Below are 17,445 nucleotides of genomic sequence, written 5' to 3'. Positions count from 1 at the left end.
GATTAGACCTTGTCTGCTCAACGGTTTTTCCTCAAACGTGCGCCCGTTTTTCAGAAATACGAAAAATGCATTTTGTGGTATTACAAACACCAGGATTACCAGGATTACCAAAAAACACTTCAGGTGAATGGAAATGTATATTCTAAATAATAAACGGTAAGTAAAGTGCAATTTTATTTGTGAAAAAATGGGTTTAATAGTGAAAAACAACTAGCCGTAACTAGGGTGTGTCCCTTTAACATAAATGCACTCAAATGCGTTCATGGGGAATTCTGATTCTTCTAAGACAGCTCATCAAACTATTGGAACCAAGCAACGACCCATCAGTGCCAACTTTCCGTTATCGCTCGACTACTAACAACATGTCATATTAACGTCCAAACCAATTACCGGCAGAGACGACTGGAAAGGGCCACAGCTAACCAACAGTGGCGCCACCAGCAGTGGGTAGATAACCATTGATTTCCGATAACAGTTGGTACTGTGATTCCACTGCAGATGACAGGATAAGGTTCTAGCGAACAATTAACAAATGTTACATAGACGAATGGAGAGAGGCCCATAGGGCTGGCAAAGCATCAAAGTTTGTGGAGGAATAGGGATCAACTACAACACTGATGTAGCCAGAATTTTATATTTGTATGTATTCATGTAAGCATGTATGTATTCATATATGCATATCAATATATTGTATGTATATATATATTTGACTACAGGTTCAAGTGCTTCTATTAAATGACATTAGAATCGGTGCAGTAGGTTCGAAACCTGCTAACTGACACTTTGTGTTTTTAAATATTACTATAGTACAAAATTCATAGCTTAACGTTTGATCAGTTCTGCATACAAATCAGCACTGGTGACAGGTGAGGGAAACGTTAGACCAATTGTGAGTAGCCTGGGGCAAGAACCCCCACCCCACCCCCACCCCCTCCCAGGTCCTGTAGTGTAACCTGCCACTCTGCCTAGTGGAATTGTCCCAATTTTGGAACATCTGCTTCCTATGATTGTCTTTCACTCCTCTGCCTAACTCGTCCCAGACATATTTAATACGCTGGCAGGGCTGAAGCTAGCGGGGGTGCAGACAAAAATCCGGAAAACATAGTAACTTAAAGAAAATTTTCTTCTTAACCGTTTAAGGAGTTTTAGACTATTAACTACTCAGTTACCCCCCCCCTCCCCCCCCCCCCCCCCCCCCCCCCCCCCCCCCCGCCAAACAAAAAATCGTAGCTACGGCCCTGGCTGGATACCATTTTCTATGAGAAAATATGTTAAAAAGGAGTGAAAATGAATTTTTAAAATGACTTTACCAGATAGTGATGAATACAAATTTTGAATGCATCTGTTCTCTTGAATTTGTATGTATAAAATTTGGTTGTGCTAATTTGGGATGGATAGTTTTTGCCACAACAATAATTTGTATTTTATATTTATACCTAGAGAGAAGACAAATATGATCAAACTTACTGGGACTAAAACGTCCAACTGAATCGAAAATACGTGATCGTCGCTTAACATAGTCACAGCTTCCGGAATGTTTTTTAAAACTATACAGTTCCGTTCATACACGATACACTGTGAGAATAACATGTTCCAGCAGGACAACGCCCCCTGACAGAGCCACCAGGCACTTATCAGTAACTCTGATAGAACACTAGTGGGACGAGGTCCCAAGAAGTCTCATTTTAGTGCACTCAAGCCTAACCCATTTGTCGGTTATGCAAAAACTTCAGGTAACCAATTAATTATTAGCCGTATTGTGCAACCCGTTATGTCCGCGTAAATGATGTCCTTGGTGTATTGCGCGAACAATAAATAGGTTATGCAAAAATAGACTTGCGTGAGAGACGCGCGAACGAAAAGATTGTTGTCGCAGTTTTCCGAACTCACTGTTTGGACGACGTTACCCGGGACGATATTGACTAGGTTTTTAGGTACTAAAGACAAAACAACCTGTCAAGTTCCATTTCTGGTTCCTGTTTCCGGTTGAATGTAAACGTATTAAAAAAAATGTTGAAAATCGTTTTTAGATAACCATTTACTATGGTGGGTGTCAAACTAGGTAATTTATAAACTGTGTGTATATATTTTTTGATAATACTCACATAAATAGCACGATGTACTATGTACTGTTTGAATGTCTGCACCTAAACGCCGGTTTTGTTGTGATTGGTAACGTTTGTTAGTTCACCAAGGTAAACATATACAGACTACAGTCCGTTTTATAATATTTTGACATTTATTGGACAGCCATAACCATCACAATAATAAATATCGTGCCGGAGACGTTTATCTTGATGAACCTACATAGCTATGCTATTTGCTACAAGTTATTTAATTCTGAACCGATTGTTTTCTAAATTGGACACAGAAATAGTATTTTTTTCTTATTTCCAAAACACTTTTTCCTTTTCTTCTTACCTCGAACCAAACTGAAAATATTTACAAAAATAATTTTTATAGGAGGATGGGATGGACTATAGCCCGAGTACTCTGCCGTTCGAGAGCTAGGCGGACATTTGGATGGTATGAATGGCTGACTGCCACACAATAGACAAATTTTCTCACTCTAATACAACAACAATTCTAAGTCTGATGCTAAATACCTTTACATTAATAATTTTCGAGTTCGCTGATAAAAATATTTCACTTATTTACCACTAATACACACACTACAGGACAAAAAACATTAACACCTACGTATTTAACCAGAACATTGTTGAAAGGGGTGCTGTCGGGTTTCATCTTCCCTGGCCAGTAAAGTATAATATTTCAGTCGCCAGCCACATATTTATTAGCCAGCTAATATATACTTGTAATTAAACTGATTCACGGCTGTAATTGTTATTAGGACTGCATTCGAATGAACTTGTGAAGAGGTGATTCCTAGTTGTTAAATAGTAATTACAAGTTACTGTTTGTGTCTGGTTCCACTAAAACAGTGAACGGGAATCTTTATCTACCATGTGGTAATCAGCCATTCTGCATTTTTACTATAAAGTGATCTCTGACGGCAGAGAGCAATAATAAATATACAAAAGTCTGCCTAAATCTTGAAATCAGGCATCGAAATATCAAGAATAGTCATTCAGGTTACCACATGTAAGAAAAGTCGAGAACAGTGTTTGTTTTTGAAATTTGTTTCAACGAACAGTAGTTTCGTTTCCGAACGTAAACCAGGCAATGCATTCCGGACTTCAGCATTTCATTTTTTCGAACGGAATTGTATCGATGTTCATGCACACTTGTGTAATTACAAGCAATTATAGTCATTCCGCGTTTAAGCAGCGTCTACTAGATGAATTTACTTCCGTGTTCCGTTTTCTCGTACGAAATTGCACCGGTGTTCGTGCGTACTTGTGCAATTGAAAGCAATTTCAGCAATCCACATTTAAGCAGTGCCCACTAGATAAATTTACTTCCGGATTTCGTTACTCGTACCAATGTTCATGCGCACTATGGTGTCCTGTCTACATACAGGAACATGTTTGGTGTTTAATCAGATTTATTCATGTTGAATAAAAACGTAAACATGGAGGCAACGCTACTTGGGCGGATGTTTGTTTTGTTTTCCTCTACGCATGCGTATCTCATAGGAGTACCAGGACAGACCACAATGTTCACTATAAGTTCCAAGACACTACACGCACCGATACAATTTCAGAACGTCTGCGTTAAAAGTAACTATAGTAGTAACAGGAATTCAAGTCTAGCTTTCATATAGTTGTGGTAACCTATAGGTTACCAGGCTCTGTTTTGTGGTAACCTGTAAATGGGTTACCAGATACAGTGCTTATTTCGATGCCTGTGAAAGGCAGAGTACTTGAGCTAAGACTGAGATACCATGATAACCATCAATGACCCACACTGCGTTCGGCTAACGACACAAATACAATTTTTATGGAAAGAATATTGTATATTTTTTAGTAACCAAAAAAAATCAACGTGACCGTAAAACGAATCCGAACAAAAGTGTAACACCATCCAGTATTTAAGAGGAAAGCATGTTAGTTTCTAACTGCGTTCAGGCACATGCAGTTTCGTGCCTGTGCAGTTTGTCATTTCCAATTTTTAAAGCCACTTCACAGGCTTCTGAAAATTGCCAGAACAATAGTTTCATTTGTGTTGCTCGCATAAGTGTAGTTTGCATAACTCATGTTCGTCTGCACATTAATTTTTTTTACATCATTTACAGGTTCATGATGGGTTACCTAAATATCAAATGGGTTTCCTGAATTTGTTTTTGTATAACTCATAAATGGTTTACACAGATGTTCAACTCTCAGAGGCCTGCTACATGGTAAAATATATGTTTTTCAAATATGCACAATGTACGAACACTTTGATTAATTTTTATTGTGGATGTCAGTTGACCTCTTTTCTCCCCCCAATACAGATAGGCAATACATTCATACCAGTTAATAGTTTGTTATGGAATTAAAATATAACAGAATCGCAAGCTAAATAAGAGATGAGGCCAAATTAAAAAAATAAAGTAACATTTCAAACAAACAAAAATCTGCGTCCTCTCACTGAATGCCGTAAACAAATAGGGTCGGTCGGGTAACCAGAGCCACACCTATTTTTTTTATTTGGCCTGAGGTAATTGTGTATACATAGATCTGTCTCTTAAAAAATGGCCTGCTAGGTCTTTAAAATGGACTGCATTTTGCAGGCTGCTATTTCATGCCCTGTATAATGTTTGGATAACAAAATCACTAGTCTAAGAGTACATTGATTTATTATCATCAGCTGTTGGATGTCAAACTTTGGATAATTATGGCATACATGTAGTCTCTCAGGAACAGTAATAAATATGTCATGGGATGTTAACTAATATACTGGAAGGTGTTTTCCCATCTACACAAAAAGGTCACTTTGAAACCAAGCCGATCACCTCTGTGTATTGTTGATGGGTGGAAGTGAAACCAAATCGATCACCTCTGTGTATTGTGGATGGGTGGGAGTGAAACCAAAACAATCACCTCTGTGTATTGTGGATGGGTGGGAGTGAAACCCAAACTATCACCTCTGTGTATTGTGGATGGGTTGGGGCAAAACCAAACTGATCACCTCTGTGTATTGTGGATGGGTGGGAGTGAAACCCAAACTATCACCTCTGTGTATTGTGGATGGGTTGGGGTGAAACCAAACTGATCACCTGTGTATTGTGGATGGGTGGGAGTGAAACCAAATCGATCACCTCTGTGTATTATGGATGGGTGGGAGTGAAACCAAATCGATCACCTCTGTGTATTGTGGATGGGTGGGAGTGAAACCCAAACGATCACCTCTGTGTATTGTGGATGGGTGGGAGTGAAACCCAAACTATCACCTCTGTGCATTGTGGATGGGTTGGGGTGAAACCAAACTGATCACCTGTGTATTGTGGATGGGTGGGAGTGAAACCAAATCGATCACCTCTGTGTATTATGGATGGGTGGGAGTGAAACCAAATCAATCACCTCTGTGTATTGTGGATGGGTGGGAGTGAAACCAAATCGATCACCTCTGTGTATTGTGGATGGGTGGGAGTGAAACCAAATCGATCACCTCTGTGTATTGTGGATGGGTGGGAGTGAAACCAAATCGATCACCTCTGTGTATTGTGGATGGGTGGGAGTGAAACCAAATCGATCACCTCTGTGTATTGTGGATGGGTGAGAGTGAAACCAAAATGATCACCTCTGTGTATTGTGGATGGGTGGGAGTGCAAGGTACGTATTACTATTTATATTTTGGTATTTATTATAGGAAGTGACAGCGAGACATCAACCTTAGCTGATGTGAAATTAATGTGTTAAGAGGACCAAGGCTCATGAAAAGTAATGCAGGCACCAGGAAACAAACCTGTAAGTATTCTTTGTAAGTATTCTCTGTTAGTATTCTCTGCAAGTATTCTTTGTTAATATTCTCTGTAAGTATTCTCTGCAAGTATTCTCTGCAAGTATTCTTTGTAAGTATTCTCTACAAGTATGCAAGTTTTCTCTACAAGTATTAGCTGATGTGAAATTAATGTGTTAAGAGGACCAAGGCTCGTGAAAAGTAATGCAGGCACCAGGAAACAATCCTGCAAGTATTCTTTGTAAGTATTCTCTGTTAGTATTCTCTGCAAGTATTCTCTGTTAGTATTCTCTGTAAGTATTCTTTGCAAGTTTTCATTCTGCCGTAAGGCAAAAAGAAATGTTGTCAGTCTCTGGTCAGACCAAAGTTCCAAAATTGATGTGGTGATGCCAGGGCTTGAAATTAACAATGGCAATTGCCCAAGGCTCGCACAGACATTGAAAAATCTTTGAATTTCAGGGTAGTGCTTTAAAAGTCCTTGAATTTTGTACTTATTGAATTTATGCTTAAAAGTCCTTGAATTTTGTGACTAAATGCTTGGAATTTACAAAAAAACTCCTTAAATTAAAAAACTGAACATATTTTTGTGTAAACAATTAAACAGAAAACACTTTTCGTCAATTTTTCGCTAAAATTTTAAACCTATCTATTACCTTAAAAACATTTGCTGGGTGAGGACTGTATGATTTTATTAACCCTAACCCATTTTCTTTCTGGGGTTTCTTGACTGTGGTTGCATTGTAAATATTCAATTCCAAAAATTTCTTTCTGGCAGAAACCCTGGAATGGTATTCATTGATGAACTGTTCTATGAACTGATGGCAGCTGGTACAAAAGGGTAGTTAAATTACTGTTATGTTTTTCCCATGGCCAAGCAGCCACTGAAAGGGGTATTCAGTGCCAATAAAGAAGTAGAAGTAGAAAACTTAAGACAGAATTCTTTGGTAGCTCAGAAAAATTGTGTTGGAGGAATTTTGAATATTGATCTTAGTAGAGAGCTTCTTGTTCTACTTTTCGCAAAAATATCAGGACAGAAGTATGAAATGTATCTCTGTAGCCTACTCAAAAGTATTCATTTCCCCAAAAGAAACACAACAAGGCTGACGCTCTATCACATCATACGCATGGTTCTGTAAAAATAATTTCAAACAATAAATACACTAGTAGTAATAATAATTAACAACCTCAACTTAATCATAAAAATAAATTACATAGGTCATATTACATAGCAATATATATATACTCATTTAAATCATTATCACACAATTATGCCAAGTTACTGGCAATACTTTCCTTCAAAAATATACATATGCGTTTCGGCGACATTAGTGCCAAAAAGAATCATCAAAATAATTACATGCATTGAAGATAATTAAATGCGGTCATAATTTTTTTTTTTTAAACCTCAGTAAAGACATGGCAACATTATTGCCAACGTCACTCGATTACAAAACAAATAACTTCCCCATTTCAGATGCTATCAATATAAAATAACCAATAACGATTGGGTTTGTATGACAAAACATTAAAATAAAAACCATTACAGAATACAAACTGGAACCTTCAATTTTCAGAAAGAAAATATATATACATAAACAACTCTGTTACAGCGCAGGTGAAACAAGTGACGTACGTTGGTCAAGACGCACGTGAAATACTTTCGCTGCAAGAATTGCATGTAATACAGAAATAGACAATACTACTATTACTATACACCTTCGCTGTGGGCGATGAACCGTATAGGATGATAACACTACTACATGTACCTGGACTTCATCCTGTGAATAAATGGGTAAAATATAAGCTACCACTCAAATGGATAATAAAACTACAGCAATTAGACATCTCTTCATCCAACACTAATCACTAATTCTGCTTATACAATTAACCTGCACCTCTATCTATATTTATACGTTTAATAGTATATATCCAACACCTTTACTTTATTACTGTTTATAATGTTAACTCGTCCATATATATATTTATTCGTTTAGTGTGTTTTAGTGAATTCAATATTTAAAACGTATTTACTTAGCATTGATTATGGACATCTAAACACTTTTCCACATTATGTATTACATTTACATATATCTAAAATAATGTAATAAACATTATTATAACAATTAATACATGCATATTAGTCAAACCTGTAAGTGCCAAAAGAAAGTCTGAAGATAATGAAAGGCTCAGGAAAAGGAAAAGGCAAGTCGTTGTAGCCTGTGTATGTAACGTGTGCTGTCACTGTCTACACTCAGCACTGCACGGACCTGACTCACCATTACGTGACACCAAATACACATAGCCATTGGATAGAATCAACCAATGGCTCGTCCCTAGCCAGTATGGCTGGAAACAACCATAAAAGGCTTTGTCTAATGCACCAATATGATATTCTCAACGCAGATTGAGAATAACCTATAATAAAATAAATAGTATCCTAAAATAAATATTAATAGTAATAGATAAAATATGTTATTTATATACAAACGGCCAAATATTTATTCCCCGTTACATCTTGACAAGGAAAGGCAAAGGGAAATGACTGTACAGGAGCAAAATAAGAGGAAGGGTGTAATGGAAGTCCTTGATGAATTCAAAAGGAAAGAGAAGAGATTTGAATCAGGGGGAAATGCAGATAATCTATATAAGAAAGCTGCATCAACTGGGAAAGTTACATTTGTAACACAAACTGCCCCCGACGTACAGGACAACACCTCTGAGTTAGCAAGGTCAAAGAACAAACTTGGTGCTTAGTTGGAAGCATGTAAGAAAATGTAGAGTGACAAAAGTGGACATTACATTGCAGTATTTAGGAACTGAAGATACATTTATTAGAAATATTGAATTGTCAGAAATACACTAAAACACTTTGACACTATATATTAAATGTGTATACTGGTAATCCCATTTAGTGATTTAGGTAGTACCAAACCAAATAATTTCCGGCTGGGTCACAGTTTGAGATGGACGGCAACTTATGATAGAGCAGTTACCTAACCCCGAGTCCTGCCATTGGTGATAAATGTGACAGTGTTTGTTGTCAAAAAGTTAGTTTAATCTGGGCAATATATGACATGTATGCTATTTTATTTCATCTGGTACCACTATGTGAAGTAGCCTTGTCCTTGAAACATGTAAAAGTAATTCCAATATTGTGCACAACTAGGGATGTTATAAAACATCTGGTTAAATATTGAAAATGAGCAACAAAATGTTCCACTTTGCATAGGTGTGCAGGCTTCCATTTTTTCGTAAGGCTGCAGACTGATTTTTGACTGAGTTAAACAAAAATGCCCAAATTTAGATGACAACATTTATTCGTATAAGCATTACACCAAAGGGCTATATAGGGTTGCAAACGAATCACTACAAATTTTTGCATGGATTATAACTAGCATTGTGGATAGAATGATGAAAATTTGGTTATTCTGACCCCCAGGGGCCTGAATGTGGAACTTGAAAGGGGGAAATTAAGCCAATTTTTTAAAAATCTTCTCTACAATGTACTTCCATAAATGCTATATATAATACCGAATAGTCTTCTTATTTGTAAAGGTTAACAGGTTTTATCTAATTTATTAATGGTGGGCTCCCTGGAGGAAGAAATCCTTTTAAACTGTAAGTTCTTTAATTGTTTTCTCTAAAACTACTTGACCAGGCAAATTTTGTTTAATGCTTTCTTGGCACATGGAGAATTAGGTAATTCTGGGGCCTGATCTACTAGACCATTACCACCTAAATTTTCCTTCTCTTCTTCTATCCCTTACTGTATTGGGGGAAAATGTAGCGGGTTTCTTGATGACTACATGTCAGAATTACAAAATGTTTCACATCCAATAGTCGATGATTAATTCTCATGGGTGAACCAGTTTTGTTGAGCACAAACATTTGATTCTAAAGCATATCAATATTTATAAACAAACGGTTATTATTCAAATTCCTACCTTTTTATTATACACCCATCTATGGGTCATATTATGGAATGGCATTGTTCGTCTGTATGTCAGTCTGTTAACTTTTTCTTGTCCAGACCATGTCTTATGTACAGATGCATACAGGATCATCAAACCTCACTTGTAGGAACAACTTGGGATGGCAGTGTGTCGAGTACTATTACTAGGTCACTGTGACCTACTTTTCACAGTCTACATCACATAACGGTAAATCTTTGTCCGGACCATATCTTGCATACAGGACCATCAAACCTCACATGTAGGAACAACTTGGGATAGCGGTGTGTCACATGCTATTACTAGGTCACTGTGACCTACTTTTCAGTCTACTGCACATTACAGTAAATCCTTGTCCGGACCATATCTTGGATACAGATGCATACATGACCATCAAACCTCACATGTAGGAGCAACTTAAGATGATGGTGTGTCGTGTTCTATTACACGGTCACTGTAACCTATTTTTCATGGTCTACTGCACATAACAGTAAATCCTTGTCCAGACCATATGTTGCATACAGATGCATACAGGACCATCAAATCTCACATGCAGGAACAACTTGGGATGGTGGTGTGTCACATTCTATTACAAGGTCACTGTGATCTACATTTCACTGTCTACTGCACATAACAGTAATTCCTTGTCCAGATCATATCTTGCATGCATATGCATACAGGACCATCAAACCTCACATGTAGGAACAATTTGGGATGGTGGTTGGTCCAAAACAAACTGTTCATCCATCCCATTGCAAAAATTTCACATAATTAGACTTGAATCATACCCATAACATATTCATTAATATAGATATGGTTTTCCATCAAACTCCTGATGGACGTATCATATACTTCACCGGTACTCTTGTTAGTATTTATATGCTTCATATGAGCACTGAATTGGCCGCTAAGTAGCTACATTTATCGCACATGCATCAAAAACTAGCATGCATTAGCAGTAAATATTGTTAATATATAGCCTGTTTCGGTGAGTGATACGTTTAGTGGTATAGCAAAATGGAGTCCTCGAGAACCAAAGTTAACAGACAACATTTTTGGAACAGTAATATAACAATTCTTGCAATTATGTTATAAGTTGAGCAAATGAATGGTTATAATGGTAAAATTGTTTGGTTAAAAATATAAGCTGCATTCTGAGTTTTAATAAATATATAAACAGATATCGAGAAAGATATTTAGTTAAAAGATATAAGGACGTTATGTTTTTTGGCAAGTATCTGTAAAGAGAGTTTTACCAACAGACACCATGACAGGCGTGTGACTTCAATAACCAGCTACCAGTACAGCTGAGAACAAACAGAAATAGTTTTTAAAATTAAGTTTTCTTTCAAATTAGTCTTTGAAAATCATAGAAAAAAATATGTTAAGAAAAGTGCCGTGTTTATGAGTGGGTGAAGTTCAATCTTGCTTTGCTCGGTTTAACTTTATTTTTACTCACAAACCCACCACTCGGTCCATGCTATGTTATTTCCAGCATTATTTCTTATTAACATGCCATACAGTTGTTAACTTTATTTTTACTCACAAACCCACCACTCGGTCCATGCTATGTTATTTCCAGCATTATTTCTTATTAACATGCCATACAGTTGTTAACTTTATTTTTACTCACAAACCCACCATTCCGCCCATGCTATGTTATTTCCAGCATTATTTCTTATTAACATGCCATACAGTTGTTAACTTTATTTTTACTCACAAACCCACCACTCGGTCCATGCTATGTTATTTCCAGCATTATGTCTTATTAACATGCCATACAGTTGTTAACTTTATTTTTACTCACAAACCCACCACTCGGTCCATGCTATGTTATTTCCAGCATTATTTCTTATTAACATGCCATACAGTTGTTAACTTTATTTTTACTCACAAACCCACCACTCGGTCCATGCTATGTTATTTCCAGCATTATGTCTTATTAACATGCCATACAGTTGTTAACTTTATTTTTACTCACATGTCTGTGACTATGACAGACATTTGTTTACTTTCTCCATGCAAAAGTCAAATTTGTCAAAACTATTCAAATGTACGTACTGTTGTGCACAAACGTCGCAATCACCAAATAGGAACCTAAAAAAACAGGGCAACGGACAATAATCAATATGCTCTAGTGGTGGTGTTAAATAAAAACACACTTTTTTCTCTTCTCTTCTTCCATATATGCCAAGCCTTGACACATGGAAAAATTTATTTGTCAATTTGGTCATCCAATATCCCCTACTCCCGGGTTGGGCCTAAAAGGAAAAATATTAGTTTTTAGAATCTATTCTACATCCAAAAATGCTATAACTGAATAGTCTTCATATATGTAAAAGTCATTAGATGGTTTATCAAAGTTGTGAATTTCATAAATCTTGGGTCCTCTGTTGTCCCTGGGGATGGGTGAAGTCTACTAGAGTTGTATAGAGAAATGCTTTAAAACTGTAATTTCTTCACAGCTACTAGACCATTTCCAGTTAAATTTGATAAGAAGTCCTTGACCCATGGAGAAACAAAATCACGAATTTGGTCATTCTGACAGACAGACGGATGGACACACACACATGTAAAATGAGTAGTGTGCATTCCCGGAGTCTGGTAGGCAGGGGTCAACTACTTACTCTGGTTACAGTTTAAGTCCATGCATGGACCTCTTCAAATCCATGTCTGCTATATTGGCATTTATATATATGTACTTGCAGGGCTCGAAATAGCTGACTGTGAAAAGCTAAAAGCAATGAACTGTTTTAGACATAGCAAGTTAAATAAATATTCACCTGCTAAAATTACCAAAAAATTGCAGGTCATCATGGAAGAGACCGATGTATACAGGTACTATCATCTTATCTTGTATTTAGCTGATGCCAAGCTCATGATTCTGGTATATTTTAATTTTACAATGCTCTGAAATACATCATAGATGTGTACTTTCCCACACTCACAAACCCACCATTCAGCCCATGCTATGTTATTTCCAGCATTATTTCTTATTAACATGCCATACAGTTAACTTTATTTTTACTCACAAACCCACCATTCAGCCCATGCTATGTTATTTCCAGCATTATTTCTTATTAACATGCCATACAGTTGTTAACTTTATTTTTACTCACAAACCCACCACTCGGTCCATGCTATGTTATTTCCAGCATTATTTCTTATTAACATGCCATACAGTTAACTTTATTTTTACTCACAAACCCACCATTCAGCCCATGCTATGTTATTTCCAGCATTATTTCTTATTAACATGCCATACAGTTGTTAACTTTATTTTTACTCACAAACCCACCACTCGGTCCATGCTATGTTATTTCCAGCATTATTTCTTATTAACATGCCATACAGTTGTTAACTTTATTTTTACTCACAAACCCACCATTCAGCCCATGCTATGTTATTTCCAGCATTATTTCTTATTAACATGCCATACAGTTGTTAACTTTATTTTTACTCACAAACCCACCATTCAGCCCATGCTATGTTATTTCCAGCATTATTTCTTATTAACATGCCATACAGTTGTTGTTGAGGGTTTTTTTGTTGTTGTTGTTGTTTTGTTGTGTGGTTTTTTTTTTTTGGGGGGGGGGGGGGGTGGATGGCCTGCTGTTTTAGAAAAAAATATTAGCAGACCATATTTGACATCATATTTTGAGTCCTGGTTTGCTTTGTGAATATTTAATTTATTTATTTCTTCCATTTCAGTGTCTGCAAACTGTTGGAACTATATCACAGAGCATTTTCAGTATGCAGCATTTAAAGAAGTATATTACTGGGAAAAAACAAAACCACAAAAAGACAAAAACCATTGAAAACAATCAACAAAATATAACAGTTGATGTTTATTGGTGAAAAGTTAAAGTGGTGTGCAAAACACTAAAAAGATAAATAAAAACCATAAGAAAACCAAAAGTTAACAAATAATGATGGTTATTGAGCTAAAGTGGTGTGCAAAACACTAAAAGGACTAAACAAAACAAAAGATAATAAAACAAACGATAATAAATAATGTATTTATTGATGAAAAGTTAAAATGGTGTTCTAAACATTGAGTATCTGAACAAAAAGTCAGTCCTTTTATTGGTGTACGATTTTTCACATGAGTAGGTCTTGGAGCCCTCTTCTTTTTTTTAAATTGATCTAGCCATTGATAATACCTGTACATAATGCAGGTCGGTGTTGATGAGAAGCCTTTCCACTGTGGAGTGTGTTTAAAACGCTTCTCAAATAAAACCGTCATTAAATACCATATGCTGATTCACACTGCCGTAAAACGTTTCAAATGTGAAGTGTGCACAAAACGATTCGCACACTTTTCCAGCTGGAAACAGCATATTCTGGTTCACACTGGAGACAAGCCGTTCAGGTGTGAACTGTGCACAAAATGTTTTGCACATCGCACCAGTCTGAGGAATCACATGTTCACCCATACCGGCGACAAGCCTTACAAATGCGAACAGTGCACAAAATGCTTTTTGAGCCAGGCTCAGCTGAACACGCATTTCCTGGTGCATGCTGGACAGAAACCCTTCCAGTGTGGAATGTGTTTGAAGTTTTTCTCGTGTAAATCCGCCATCAAAAGCCATATGCCGATTCACGCTGTTGGAAAACGTTTCGCATGCGACGTGTGCACAAAGTGTTTTGCGCGGCGAAGCAGTCTGACTGAGCACATGTGGATTCATTCTGGTGACAAACCTTTCAAATGTGAAGTGTGCACAAAATCCTTCACGCAGCATGGCAACTTGAAACAGCACATGCTGGTGCACAGCGGCGACAAACCTTTCAAATGTGGACAGTGCACAAAATCGTTTTCAAACCCGTACAGTTTTAAAAAGCACATGTCCAAGCACACTTGTGGCAAGACGTTCCGATGTGGACAGTGCACAGCAAGTTTCACGAAGAGCACGGAGTTGAAGCAGCACATGGTGGTGCACCCTGGACAGAAGCCGTTTCGTTGCCAGGCGTGCCACAAGGAGTTCACCGAGAGCCGCAACCTGAAGCAGCACCTGACCATTCACACCGGGGAACGACCCTTCAAATGTGCAGTGTGCACGAGAAGTTTTCGTCGAGTCCAAGAAATGAAGTCTCATGTGCTCATTCATACTCGAGAGAAGTCTGTCCAGTGTGAGGTGTGCCAGAGATGGTTTATGAACAAGGGCGCTTTGGTACAGCACATGCGCACTCATGCTGCTCATAAGACCGAGGTCAAACAAGAATCGAACACGTCCCTGGTAACAGGACAAATTCCGATGGCCTATCTACGATTCCCACATATTATTTTGTTTTCTCCATCTTTTGAAAATTAACCACCACCACCATCACCAATGAACACCTACCTCACCTGCACCTCCAATTACTGTGGTTTGTGTAATACGCATATGAACACAGACAGGGGCTAATTTTTAAAACGTTCGCCCTATGCGCGGTCGGTCTAGGATCGATGTCCGTCTCTGGGCCCAAAGGGCTATTTCTCTACCACGACTGGTATATCAAAGTCCACAGTATGTGTTATCCTGTCTGTGGAATGACACATCTAAACGATCCCTTGTTACTAAAAAAAAAAAAAAAAAAAAACCCAACATACTAACAAAACAAAAAGGTAGCGGATGTCCTCTCTAAGATTATATGTCACAATTACCAAATGTTTGACATCCAATAGCCGATTGTTGATAAATTAATGTGTTCTAGTGGTGTTAAACAAAACACTTTTATTGTGTATTAATGCCACTGGCGAGATAACACACGTTTATTAAAGCTCTTGTTTAATTTGTTAAAACTTATAATACGGTGAGGATAGATTGTGAGTTTATAAAAAGTGTTGTTGTGTTTGTATTTTGCATTAGTAAATGTCGTTACTATGGTGAGGTGAGACTAGGTATGTTATTCAAACTGTTAGTGTTTTGTGTTATAATACGGTAAGGAGAAATTGTGAGTTTATTAAAATTGTACTTGGTTTGTATTTTGCAGTGATAAATGATGTAATAATATGGTGAGGCTCGATGTAACTTTAATACGTTTTGTCTTAAACCCTTACACGAATTTACCCTCACATAGGCTCACATAGACTGCATGCTGTTCGGCTTTAAAAAAAAAGAAGAGAGAAAACGTCTAGACTGAATGCGTACGATGCGTGCGTCTGCAGAACCAGCAGCAGTATATGGTGCGTGCGTCTGCAGAACCAGCAGCAGTATATGGTGTGTACGTCTGCAGAACCAGCAGCAGTATGTGGTGTGTACGTCTGCAGAACCAGCAGCAGTATATGGTGTGTACGTTCAAAATGCAGGGCTCAGACGCAACAGTCGGACCGCACGCACGCACGCGCCGCATCCAGTCTGTGTGAGCCTTTACGACTGGCGATGTGTGCGTATATTTGTGTGTATGGGAGGGGGGGGGGGGGGGAGAGAGAGGGTCACTTATCATTTGACAATAGTGTACCAATGTTTTACTATCGATGAATTGTTATGGGGCAACAGGTAAATATAAAAGGTGGATATTCTGTTTTGCATCCAACTGATTTACGTAAATTAATAATTCTGTTTCCTCTTATGATAATGTCATTACAACAGTTTATACCACTCAGACTGTATCAGGAAGACGATAATGTGCGGGCTTTTTGGGGAGGGGGGGGGGGGGTATTTATTTTTAATTTTTTTTGGTGTGTCATTGTGGCTTGTAATACCTCCCCCACCCAGACTGCGGCCCTACTAGAGGTTATCACACACACACAAACACACACACACACCAGATATCGCGTCTACTGGCCTGTATTATAGATTGTTGTCTTTATTTTGAAGACGTCGCTGTTTTGTTTGTATTTAAATGTTCTACCATCATTAAACCACTTAATACCACTCTGCTACTACTGTTTTTTCTTTGACGATGCGATTGTCTAGATCGCAGCTATAGAGAACACACGGTTTATCTCTCTGAAAATAACAATAGGTGCTCAAATCCTTTTGTTCATACCGATTGTTTAATCGGAATTCGTCGGTGCCAAAATTCCAACCGAGTGTCAATGCCACTCAAGCTAGGTTGAGTAGGCCTACACCGACCATAAGAGAGCAAGACGGACATTTGGACAGTTGTAACAGTCCGTCCTGCTCACTTATGGTTAGAGTACTTGGGGCTACACTCAAGCCAGTATTAACCGTGTGTGTATGTCAAGCCTGTGTTAACTGTGTGTGCAAGTCAAGCCTGTATTAACCGTGTGTGTAAGTCGAGCCTGTATTAACCGTGTGTGTAAGTCAAGCCTGTATTAACCGTGTGTGTAAGTCGAGCCTGTATTAACCGTGTGTGTAAGTCGAGCCTGTATTAACCGTGTGTGTAAGTCAAGCCTGTATTAACCGTGTGTGTAAGTCAAGCCTGTATTAACCGTGTATGTATGTCAAGCCTGTGTTAACTATGTGTGCAAGTCAAGCCTGTATTAACCGTGTGTGCAAGTCAAGCCTGTATTAACCGTGTGTGCAAGTCAAGCCTGTATTAACCATGTGTGTATGTCAAGCCTGTGTTAACTATGTGTGCAAGTCAAGCCTGTATTAACCGTGTGTGCAAGTCAAGCCTGTATTAACCGTGTGTGTAAGTCATGCCTGTATTAACCGTGTGTGTAAGTCAAGCCTGTATTAACCGTGTGTGTATGTCAAGCCTG

The 17,445-nt window shown here is 37.9% G+C and overlaps 1 protein-coding gene across 6 annotated transcripts; it reads left to right on the top strand.

The window, feature by feature from the left end:
- Positions 1-1,966: 1,966 nt before the first annotated feature.
- On the top strand, positions 1,967-16,651 carry LOC121371916 (gastrula zinc finger protein XlCGF8.2DB-like). 6 transcript variants are annotated; one of them, XM_041498161.1, is made up of 4 exons: positions 1,967-2,062; positions 5,755-5,852; positions 7,455-7,636; positions 13,506-16,651. In XM_041498161.1, exon 4 carries the CDS (start codon positions 13,967-13,969, stop codon positions 15,104-15,106), a length of 1,140 nt encoding a protein of 379 aa, XP_041354095.1. In that variant the 5' UTR covers positions 1,967-2,062; positions 5,755-5,852; positions 7,455-7,636; positions 13,506-13,966; the 3' UTR covers positions 15,107-16,651. The 6 variants fall into 6 exon arrangements, with proteins under 6 accessions (XP_041354095.1, XP_041354092.1, XP_041354096.1 ...); XM_041498163.1 differs by having other exon boundaries at positions 1,986-2,046; XM_041498158.1 differs by lacking the exon at positions 7,455-7,636.
- The last annotated feature ends 794 nt before the right edge of the window (positions 16,652-17,445 follow it).

This window comes from Gigantopelta aegis, chromosome 4 (assembly GCF_016097555.1).
Source record: "Gigantopelta aegis isolate Gae_Host chromosome 4, Gae_host_genome, whole genome shotgun sequence".
NCBI classification, from domain to species: Eukaryota; Metazoa; Mollusca; class Gastropoda; order Neomphalida; family Peltospiridae; genus Gigantopelta; species Gigantopelta aegis.
Note: the sequence above shows the minus strand (reverse complement) of the source record. Positions and strands in the feature narration are given on the sequence as shown.